Genomic DNA, 11933 nt, shown 5'->3' with positions numbered 1-11933 from the left:
CCGACCATCGACCGCAATTGGATTTCTTTCAGGTCACCAATCGTCGCCAAAATTCTGCCTGGCCAACAGCTGTCATCTAAGTACAATCTTTCCAAACTCCGTCACCTACTGATTACAATATTTCCAACCTCCATCACCGCCGATTACAATCTTTTTGACCACTGTTATCGGACTATGATCCTTCATACCATCATCGCCGACTACAATCCTTCTGACCACTATCACCCGCCAATTACGATTTATCTGACCTTTGTTGCTTGACTATGATCCTTCTAACCATTGTCACTCAAATATGGTCCTTTCAAAACCGTTGTCCGACTGTAGCCCTTTCGATCATTGTCATCCGACTATAGTCCTTTTGACCACCTTCACCCAACTATGATCTTTCCTACCTTTGCCGCTCGTTGACTATGGTCCTTCCAACCACCGTCACACTACTACAGTCTTTTCAACCTCTGTTGTCAACCAACTTCAGTCTTTTCGACCTCCGTTACTAACTGCGGTCCTTCCAACCACCGTCACTCCACTATGGTACTTCTAACCTACATCGCTCCCCGACTATGGTCTTGCCAACCAAACGAACATATAAACACTTATTCTTCTAACTTCCACCATGTATTGCACTCGATATTATATATTTGCAGCATTGAGCCAAGGCCTTCCACCCAAGGAAGTGCTTCATTTGTAATCAAATGCAAATACTAGTGGATTCATTTAAATTGGGCAAGACCTTGTGAATTTTTCCCATTTTCAAGAGTTTCCACATAAAAGTTTTGGTGTCTCTTATGAACGTGGCATCCTATCTTTTATCTAATTGTGTGTTGGATCTTCGTAGAAAACTAAGACGTTAAAATTCATATTCCTCTACTGCCATGAATATTTCAGGATGCAAGATCACTAAACAATATTTGCGGGTAAATCCTAAGCGTAGTTCATATATATAATATATATATATATATATATATATGTAAAGATCAATAGACGAATGATGTAAAACTACTTTGCTAATTTTAATAGTGATATATTATTGCTATATTAATTGTTAAGATAAATTATGCAGTGGATGATCTGGCCATATATTTTGCAAGAAGTCTTGATTAAAAATATTGTATTTGCGTTTAAATAAATAAAAGCCATATTGTGTATGAATAATAAATAAATTATGTTATATTTGTGTAAAATATATTTTAAAGCCTAAACTAATTTTATTCAAATACAATGTTTAATAAAGTTTACAAAATTATAATTTAATTTTTAATCTTAAAAATGATTAAGGCCGATCATCCGTTTTGAGTCTTTGCTTAAATTATTTTTAGGAATGATATATTTTCTTCTTTATATAATAATTTTCTTAAAATTTGCCTGCACGCTTAGGCGACCATTTACTCTACAAATATGAAATAGCTCTAGCCCTAGTCCTCTCCATTCCTTCGGGCAAGAACTCTGGTAGGGCTGTCCGTACTCCGTTTTCATTGTATCAAGAGATCGGGGCAGACGAAGAGGAACGAGATAGAGGCGGAAATTGCTTGAAGGAATCGGAATCTGTAATTGAGTCTTGTGGCGCCTTCTTCCGCAATGTTATCCAGCTTCTAGGGTTTAAGTTGGTGTTTTCTTGCTATTTTGTTGTCAGTAACTAATGAGAGAGTGAGGGGAATTGCTAGGTGTTGTAATTGCACCCCTCTATTGTGTTTTCCTTTTATTGTTGTTCGAGGGTTTTCAATTCAATTTCCTGTAAAAGCCGTAAAAGATTTATTCTTTTTATTTTGGTACCAGTGACTCTGGATGGTAGTGTTATATTTCTTCTTTCTTTCTTTTTGTTTAATCGCAATTTCCTTCGCTCTTGTTTTTAGCTTGCATATAAAAGAAAAAAAAAAGAATAAAATAACTGAAAATAAAAAATTAAAAGAAAGGGCAGGAACCCTTGTTGTTGTATCTCTAACTGCAAGCAAGATCTTTTAGGGTTCCTTCCCAAACATCTATTTGTAAGAAAGAAAATTCATCCATTTAGAGGAGAGAAGAGTTTGATGGGCAGTTCAGTTGTGGCCAAGCGTGGTAATGGATATCTTGGGGTCACTGAACCAATCTCCTTGAGTGGCCCTACAGAATTAGATGTGATCAAGACTAAAGAGTTGGAAAAGGTACCTTTCTTTGATGTCTTATTCCTAAATTATACCGTCTTTGTGCTTTCTTTTGATGTTAAATTCTCTGCAATAAATTCTTTTGCAAGTTTCTCGAAGATGCTGGGTTGTATGAAAGCCAGGAAGAAGCAGTATCGAGGGAGGAGGTCCTAGGGAGGTTGGATCAGGTAAATCTGGCATAATATTCTATTAGATAGTAGTTGTCATCTTATGGTGCTTATGTTATAATTCACATAACATTTATGATTTTTTGGTTTGGGACAGATAGTGAAGATCTGGATAAAAAGGATCAGTAAGGCAAAGGGTTTTAACGAGCAGTTTGTTCAAGAAGCCAATGCAAAGATCTTCACATTTGGGTCTTACCGCCTTGGGGTATAAATTCTACTTCTAATTTATTTACTGCTCACTTTTAGTAGGAATTTTGTTACTTTTTGTAAAGGGAAGGGAAATTTAAAAATTACTCGTGTAAGCCATTTTTCCTGTATGTAATTTGAAGTTCTGAACTAAGAAGTCTGTGAGAAGCAAATTGATATTTTGACTGTGAGAGCAGTGTAAATTGTATTATATATTTGCATTGATGAAGCATTTAACTGGCTAACCTAAATATAATGTCTTTTGAAAGGATTCTTTAAATAGAAAAGTCGATGTGTATTTTTTTCTTTAACACCTCATTTTATTTGGGGGTGGGAGGATGGGATTGTGTCTGTTATTTAATTGGTTTATTTCTGCTGCATAAAGTTTTCTCTTATTGTATGCACTTGTATGAAGAAGAACATTTTGTGTTAACTCTAAGCACTATGATAACTGTTATTTGCATTTTGTTGATGAGTTTATTATTTTGTCTATCTTGTTGTTGTTTGTATGAGGATTTGCAAGATAATTATTCTATTAATTACCAAGGAATCTCTTTCTTTGAATATTTAAGAAGGAAAGAGTCTTGGTTTCAAGGGTGGAGTTTTACTACTATATTATGAGCTTTCTCAACCTTACATCTTTTTATTTAATGCCACATATTCCCAGAATAATGAAGAAACAGTTTTGGTGCTATTCACCAAGACAATAGGAGCACTTCATTTGGTTATGTGGTTAATTATTTATGTGAGATCTGTGAATATGAGTAGGCTAGTGATTATGAATATCAGGCCTTTTACATATCAAGTGAAGATGAAATCTTCAAAATTAGAAATACACCTTTCCCATTTAGTGGTTTTTCTATTAATCATATAGAAAAATGGAGAAATTGTTTTGCATTCATAAAAGTGCACCTTATACGGAGGTCAAATTTTAGTTTTGACATCTTAAGCCTAGGAGAGTAAGCCTGCATTTTTATGCATCCATTCTTAAATTGCGTTTTCCTGCATTGTAAAATTCCAAAATCTCTCTGTTGTGATGATCATGGTTAGAGGTTTTACTGCATGAAATGCTTATCATGGACTGGTCTTGTGCACCGTAATGACCCCAAGTTTGTAATTCATTTGTTTCCATTTTTGTTTTACGTTATATTTGTTCATCCAAGCAAGACCGGTTTGTTCATGCCTAAGTTGTGCTGGAGTTGAATTTGAACTTTTAAAAATTTTGTTATGAACTGGTTCAATTTTCTTCCATTCCACCTGGATTGTACTTTAATCAAGCTTTAATGTGCCATTTAAATTAAGAAAAACTGTCATGTTATTGAACTCTTGTATAAATCAAATTAACTCTCGAAGGATGAAATTTCTGATTTGTTGAAGAAACCTGGCAAACATAAATTAATTTAAAGAAAAGTACATTGAAGTTTTAAAATTTCCTAATTTATTAACTAGCACATGACTTGTAGGAAGCATGCATTGTAACTCTTAGCGGGCTACTCCTTTAGTTCAAAAAGATCATAGGAATGATCCTAATTAAACAAGTAAACTATGTTTAATCTTGTTAGGTGTTGAGCTTATCTCCTGACCTGTTGTATGATTAGGTAAGCAAACAGCCATAAACAAGTTTAAGGCTGCTCATTTACTGTATCTTTTGGTTTATTTTTGTATGTCTTGTATCATCCATTCTAAACATATATTACACCTTATAATTTAAATCTTCTTGTAACACTCGTTAAATCAGGAAAACATTTGCATTAAATGAACAGTTCTGCAAAAGTTTGATGGCCCTCTTGCAGCCTCTCTGATTGTCCTGAGATTTTGCATTCCAGTAACGGGCTTTTTGTTTAACTCATCCAAGAGTACTTTATGTTTGGAGGACTTGAGCCTTTGAGGGTTTTTATAAGATTTTGAAGCTATAATCGTTCTTGCATGTGCTTCTAAGGTTTTGAACCTATAATCATTATTGCTTGTCGAAGGCATACATTATTTTAACACAAGATTACAAGCTTCTATATAGCATCCTTTTTTACCGGTGTAAACTTGTTTCACGCCGTTCATTGCATGAGAAGATATTATAGTGAAATATGAAATGTTTGAATCTTTAGATGGCTTCCTATGTAATCTATAAATAGAGTATTATGCAGACAAGTATCCTGCCAAGTAGCATTGAACTGCTTTTGGCTACTGTTATCTTCCTGTGGTTGGCTTTATATTCACCAAAATTTTTGAAGTTGATAACGAACAGAATTTTTTTTTTTTGTATTCCATTTCATTTCCATTATCAGAGGCTTACCTCGCATTATGTTTACCTGAAAATGAAGGCTAGCCCTTTCCTTCTGTAATATTGTGTTGGCTTTATGTTTAACTTGAAGAAATGAATGGTAAGTTTTATTGTATTTGTAAAGAGTGTTTTCTTTTCCATTAGGTGCATGGCCCTGGGGCTGATATTGACACGTTATGTGTTGGACCAAGACATGCAACTAGAGAAGTAAGTTCAGTTTCACTTTGTTTTTTAATTTTAAATTCACGCCTTCATTTAGCCTAGTAACGTAATCTGTTGATTGATATCTTGTTTCAGGAAGACTTTTTCACAGAACTTCATAACATGTTGGCTGAGATGCCTGAGGTAACAGAGCTTCATCCAGTGGCTGATGCTCATGTACCAGTGATGAAATTCTGTTTTAATGGGGTCTCTATAGATCTTCTATATGCTAAATTGGCACTTTGGGTGATACCTGAAGTAAGTACTGTTTTTCGTGCATTTACTTTCATCATTAGTGTTGAATAAATTGCTATCATCCTCATAATGCCCACTTAGTCGTTTTGCTCTACAATTTTCATTGAATCATTATATGAAGATGCTAATCCTGTCCAAAGCTTACTTCTGCTTGCCTTCTTCTATACTAAGATCTTTGTTGGATGACTAATCATCTTCCTCTCCTGCTATTCCTATATCTTCAACTTTGCTTCATCTATTTGTTACTTGGTGGATCAACGTCAAATTCATTTGCTTAGAAATATAATTAGGCAACTGAAGTAACTCAAATAGCATATCAACAAATGAATTCCAATAAATGACGTCGCTGCCTCTTTTACTTCCAGGGCTAGCGCTAAGTGGCCAATTCTAAAGTGGGGACAATTCACTTCACATTGATGCAAACCGAATAATTTATATTTCTGTATGTAGATGAGCGCTTGGATTGGAAACATTTTATATGTTTTCATGGCATATTATTTAGGTAAAATTTGAGCATCCCAACTGGATGGCAACACAAATTTGGATTGGCTAAATGATTCTGATGATTCACAAACCAAATTTTGTGTGAACAGTATGCTATATTTAATATAGGAAAAAAAATAGTGCTCGTTCTATTAAAAGATCATAATGCAAACAAAATTCCCATGGAAGAACAACACCATGATAACTAGAAATTAGCATTTTGTAAAGAGCGTATATTGGTAACTATAAGAATTGATCTCTGAAGCTTTTGAAGGCCATTGTATCTTTGTGCCTAATAGATTGGCTAATGACTTAAAAAGATCAGACCTATGAAAGTGTAATAAATGAATATTATCTACTCTTAATTGTGAGATAACATATTCTTTTTTTTTTTTGCAGGATTTGTTTGAATACCATTAAAATTTCTTCTTATTTACATATTTAACACCTAAATCTTAATATTTACTATCTTAGCACTAAAATTGTTTAAATACACAAAAAAACACTGTAGCTACAAATAAAAGCTTATGACATTCTTAAAATAAAACCCAATTGTGACCTGAGAACTGACAAAGGATGGCAGGGATTTCGCTCTAGCTAGGGGATTGTATAAACAACATCGCGGGTGTCAGAGAAGTATATCCCATACATGCCACATAAATCAGCTTGATCCCACGTGCTATCAATGGAAAGATAGATTGTGTGGTGCTTTTTTCAGCTTCCTCATAGAAGCTTATTGTTTTAATCTTTATCATCATAATCTTTTGAGGTCATGTTATAACCAATGTGAAGGATGGTGGCATGCTGTTAGAAGCGGTGAGAAGTAATAGGAAAGAGAAAGGGTGAGGAGGAAGATTAGAAGGTTTTGGTGGAGTCGGTACTCATTGGTGAGCCATCTGTGAGAGATCTTGTTTCTTTAGCTCTTTTCCCCTTTCGGCTTCGTTTTCCGGCTTCGTCATCTGCAGCAGGCTTTCTAATCTTCGAAGTTGTCACTTTTGCAAAAGGATTCTCCCTTGTATATTGTGTAAATGATGGAGTAGGTTTACTGTGGTGCAATTATGATGTTATTTTCGTGTTATATAAAAGTTTATAGCGTTATATTAGTAAATAGTATGGTTTAGCTGTTAAACATGTAAATATAAGATTTTAGTATTATGCATGTAAATCCTCATTTTAATTTTGACGATGTTGAATTATTTCATTAATTCTGATTCAAGAAAAAAGAAGCAATGAATAAATCACGAGGTGGTTAACACTAGCTTATTAGTGAAGTCTCAAATCTTCTATTTACTTGTTTTAATTAGGGATGGAGTTGGATATTTTTTATGCTGACAATATTCGTAAGCAGCTTTTTGTCAATACCTTGATAGAAGTTATATATAGTTTCGTTTGCCCCCAAATTTTTTTTTTTATCACTTTTTAAAGAATGATTCTTATTTTTTTCTTTTTTCAAAATGACTTGAACATAGATTTGGATTTTAACATCAATCTCTAAGTTTTTGAGATGAGAAGGACAAATGTAAATAAACCTATTTTCTCTTCTTTTCTGAGGTGGCCTTCTTTGTTTATCTATGTTAGGGTGATGATCATTTGAACGACTTGAGAATGCAAATTGCCTTTTAACGTCATTTTCCTTTTAATGCAAATAATTTTCTTAAAAGAAAAAAATGAGATATACGACTACTTGCTCCTTTTTATAAAATGTTCCTTTTTATGTCTAGTATAAATAGATGGCCAGAGTAGAACATAGCTTTGAATCCTTTCTTCTGACTACTTCCTGACCTTTTGTTATATAACAGGACCTGGACATCTCACAGGATTCTATATTACAAAATGCTGATGAGCAAACTGTTCGTAGTTTAAATGGTTGTAGAGTAACAGATCAAATTTTACGTTTGGTCCCAAGCATTCAGGTGCTTGCTTGCTAGCTGAGACATTGACAATCTGTTCTTGCAAGCAAAAGTGATGTTTTTTCTTGAAGAAAATTGTAATTGTAATACAATATTCTGATAAATTTCTTATTGATTCAGAGTTTTCGTACAACCTTGAGATGCATGCGATTATGGGCAAAACGTCGTGGTGTTTACTCAAATGTATGTGAATAATTTCAGTATCATGCTTTCAAATACTACACTTTTATATGCATGCTTTAACATATCCTTTTTTGCTTTAAAACAGGTTGCAGGGTTCCTTGGTGGTATAAATTGGGCGTTACTTGTTGCCCGCATCTGTCAATTATATCCTAATGCCTTGCCCAGTATGTTGGTATCTCGGTTTTTTAGGGTTTACACGCAGTGGCGGTGGCCAAATCCAGTGATGCTATGTGAGATAGAGGAGGGTACACTTGGGCTTTCTATTTGGGATCCAAGGAGAAACTTTAAAGACAGACATCATATAATGCCTATAATTACTCCTGCTTATCCATGCATGAATTCAAGTTACAATGTATCATCAAGTACATTGCGTGTTATGACTGAAGAATTTCAGCGAGGGAATGAGTTTTTTGAGGTATGATGTTTAGTTGTCATGTACACTAAGGTAGTTTATTTTTTCTTTGGGTCTCTACATTTATGCCATCTTTGATTGAGATCCCATCTGTTTTATAAAAGAAGCATTACCATCATGCATTGCTATTGCTTGCACCTTTTTATTCCGTGGTTAGTGGGGCTGCGAGCTCTCTTATGTCTGGGTATTCTCTCTTGTTGACTTTTTGATACTGCCTTTTGTAAACAATGCTGTCGTCCAAACTGCCTTAATGTGGATCACGATGACAGGCAATGGAGGCAAACGAAGCTGACTGGGGCACTCTTTTTGAACCTTATCCTTTTTTTGAAGCTTACAAAAATTATCTAAAGATTGACATAACTGCTGCAAATGAAGATGATCTTAGGAAGTGGAAAGGCTGGGTAGAATCCCGACTTCGCACACTAACATTGAAGGTAATAGTACTCTTTGATGTATGTGGTTCTTTTAAAAATATACAAGCAGGTTGTGCTGATTATGCTTCTCTTGTCATCTTGTGAGCCAGATTGAGAGGCACACATTTGGAATGCTTCAATGCCATCCTCATCCTAATAATTTCTCAGACAAATCAAGAAAATTCCACTACTGCTATTTCATGGGTTTACAAAGGCAGCAAAGAGTTCCAGTGCATGAAGGTGAACAATTTGATATTAGGGCAACAGTTGAAGAGTTCAAGCAAACTGTCAAGATGTATGTTTTATGGACAGAAGGAATGGAGATCCAGGTTTCTCATATAAAGCGTAGAAGCATTCCACTTTTTGTTTTCCCTGGTGGAATCAAGCCTCCTCGCCCCTCCAGGGCTGCTTCTAGTGCAGATGGCCATAGCATTTTGAAAACTAAGGCCAATAATATGGTGCAGGCTAGTAAGCCCAGTGAGGCCAATAGTAGTTGTAATGTTGACAAAATTGCTGGCGCAGCTGATGAGGCTGCAGTTACTTCTAATGATCATTTCTTTGACACATCCGAAAGGTTAGTACTTGCATTTGTTTTTCTAGTGCTTGAAAATTACACGTTATTATTCTAGCTCTAAGGTGTCTACCTGTGTGTGTTTACAAACATTCAACAGCAACCTTGGAGATGCTTATGGCAGTTCAGATTTGACAACTAAATTAAGAAAGAGAAAGCAAATGGATGATGCTTTTGAGAATAAGGCTGATACAAAACTTGCGTCTGTTCATTCAAAGAAATCACCTGAAAGTGTTGCAGCAACATCTGAAGATACTTATGGCAGTTCTGATTTGACAACTAAATCAAGAAAGAGAAAGCAAATGGAAGATGCCTTTGAGAATAGGGCTGATACAGAATGCCCGACTGATCATTCAAAGAAATCACCTGAAGGTGTTGCAGCTACAGCTGATGGTGTGGATCACCAAGGAATAGGCTCAGATAACCAGACTTCTAAAGAAGCTGAATCAATAGCAATAAAGAATATCTTAGGTAGTCCATCTACAGTTCTTGAAGCTTCGTCAGGGGAGCTTGATGATCATCATTTGCAAACAAAGGATGAAAACTTAGTAGAAGCTGGGAATGGCAGCCCAAATTTACATCCCACTACAAAGAATATCGGGACTCAAATTGGATCTTCACAAAATCAAAATTCACAAGATGTACATATGGCTAATGTAGCCCTGGAGGAGCTTGAGGTGGTTCCATATGCTATTGTTTCTTACATTTGCATTCTTTTTTCTTCTTTTTTTTCGGGGCAGCATGTGATCTTTTGCTACTTAGCAGCAACATCGTTAAAAAAAATGTCATTTAAATTTCCAGAACATAAAAATGGCGTGTTAAATATTTTAGAAGTTATAATCAAATCAATGTTTTAAAGGTGAAAATGTGAAGCAAAGCATTTGACCTCATATGGAATGAAGTGTAAGCTTTAAAAGTTTTAGCATTTAAATTTTATTAATTTAAAAATATTAAATTATGTTATGAAAATATAAATTGTATAAATAGCAAAATAATAATTCTCATACTTAAAAAATAATACAAGTTTCTGTCATTTTAATTATTTATTAATTAACACATCAAAATATGTAATATCTATTTATCTTGAAATAATGTTATTATAATAACAAATGTTATGTAGCAAGATTAAAATGACTTAAATTATAAATAAAGAAATTTATGATGATAAGTTAAAATTAAAATCATGAAATTATAGGCTTGGGTTGATGGGAAAAAAAATGAAGATATTATATCAATGACAGTTATTACAGGGAAATCACATGAAAGATTTTGTCTTGAAGCATCAAAAAGGGGGTCTTGGGATTGGGGAGAAGTGGCAAGTTTTCTTTTTAATATTTATGCTATTTTATTTCCTTTCTCATTTCGATTGGCATAAAATTTTGAATTAGGCTGTTAAAATTCAAAAGGAAACTTGAAGCTTAAGTTTTTAATACTTTAGAGCGTGTTACGAAGCGTAAGCTTCATACTACAAATTCGATGATGTACAGGCTTTAGAGTAGCATTTTGGAATTGCTTCGTTTTGAAGTATGTTTTTTTTTTTTTTTTGAACTTTAAAGCATTATTTGAAGTTACAAAATCAACTTGCTGTGTTAAAAGTCGCTGGGATTCTACTTCATATGTACTTACCAATTACTATATCGTATATGCATCATTTAGCTTTAGCTTTACTTTGACCTTTGCATTAACATATTTTTCCATTTTGAACAAAAGCCTGCAGAGCTATCCGTTCCATTCAGTGAACCTGCCGCAACTACAACCCAGCGCAAGCCACTTATTAGGTAATTATCGTAGATTGCTCAAATTTTCTTTCATTTCTTTTCTGATCCATTCTGTGTTTCTGTTCGCTCGTGGCTGATTCATCTTTTAAACTTTGTTCTCGTCGTTGATTTTAATAGGATAAGTTTAACCTCTGTTGCAAGACCAGTTGCAAGAAGTCAATGAGCGAAATCCCAGAACAATGTACCAATTTGTATAATGACGCTTTCATTCCTGGAAGCAACAAGATCGAGAAAGGAGCAATTGGATGGATGGGATTTTTCACTTATTTAGGTCATGGAGCTTACTTCGATCTGTTGGTTGGGAAATTTGGCTATGAATTAAGAGGTTTTGGGTTCGAAATTTATGTATGTGATGTGTGTGTGAGTTTACTTTAATTGGCTAAAAAAAAAAAAAAAAAAAGGTCATATGCACTTTCCTCTGTAACTAACAGCTATGTTACTTTCCTCTGTAATGATATATAAAGCCTGGAAAGTTTTTCGCTTGCACCTTTTTATATATTTGAGGTTGATTTGGATAGGCCTAAGTTTGTGTTCTTGATTTTTTATTCCATTAAGTACGTGTTGAGTAGTGGGATAAAGGTTGATGTTGTTGTTATAAGTAGATGATAAGTAGCACTTGTTCTAATCAGTTGATGTGTTTATTTTTATTGGATGAGGGTGAATTTTCGGGCATTCTTCTCATCTATGGGGAAGTGAGTCTGTGCTAATTTGACGAGCATGGGCATCATTAATGCTAGTATATATGGGTATACACCATCACGTTGTTATTTTATAAAATGTATTTGTTATCGAGGTAACTGTTCATTTATTTTCTGAATAATCGAGTTTCTTCAGATTTGGTCATTCCCACACCAGATTTGATCGCAGTATTAGCTCTCAGTAGTCCTAGAAAACGCAGTTATTGAATGCCAGGAGGTGGTCACTACAAATTTGAAAGCGTGAATATTATATTTATATT

The 11933-nt window shown here is 34.5% G+C and overlaps 1 protein-coding gene across 1 annotated transcript; it reads left to right on the top strand.

The window, feature by feature from the left end:
• Positions 1–1371: 1371 nt before the first annotated feature.
• Positions 1372–11469, top strand: LOC110094680 (nuclear poly(A) polymerase 1). The gene is made up of 13 exons (XM_020819967.2): positions 1372–2138; positions 2228–2305; positions 2403–2510; positions 4914–4976; positions 5067–5228; positions 7508–7621; positions 7739–7801; positions 7887–8216; positions 8483–8647; positions 8737–9200; positions 9298–9874; positions 10908–10975; positions 11093–11469. Exons 1-13 carry the CDS (start codon positions 2025–2027, stop codon positions 11136–11138), a joined length of 2352 nt encoding a protein of 783 aa, XP_020675626.1. The 5' UTR covers positions 1372–2024; the 3' UTR covers positions 11139–11469.
• Positions 11470–11933: the final 464 nt, after the last annotated feature.

The sequence above is a fragment of the Dendrobium catenatum genome, unplaced genomic scaffold, assembly GCF_001605985.2.
Source record: "Dendrobium catenatum unplaced genomic scaffold, ASM160598v2 fragScaff_scaffold_932, whole genome shotgun sequence".
Taxonomy (NCBI): Eukaryota; Viridiplantae; Streptophyta; class Magnoliopsida; order Asparagales; family Orchidaceae; genus Dendrobium; species Dendrobium catenatum.
Note: the sequence above shows the minus strand (reverse complement) of the source record. Positions and strands in the feature narration are given on the sequence as shown.

Bases quoted from the DNA above. Each gene is read 5' to 3' on its own strand.
- LOC110094680 (XM_020819967.2), top strand. From the start codon at position 2,025: ATGGGCAGTTCAGTTGTGGCCAAGCGTGGTAATGGATATCTTGGGGTC. The intron at 7,802-7,886 runs GTATGTGAATAA...GCTTTAAAACAG, and splicing joins GTCGTGGTGTTTACTCAAAT to GTTGCAGGGTTCCTTGGTGG. The intron at 9,875-10,907 runs GTGGTTCCATAT...TTTGAACAAAAG, and splicing joins TAGCCCTGGAGGAGCTTGAG to CCTGCAGAGCTATCCGTTCC.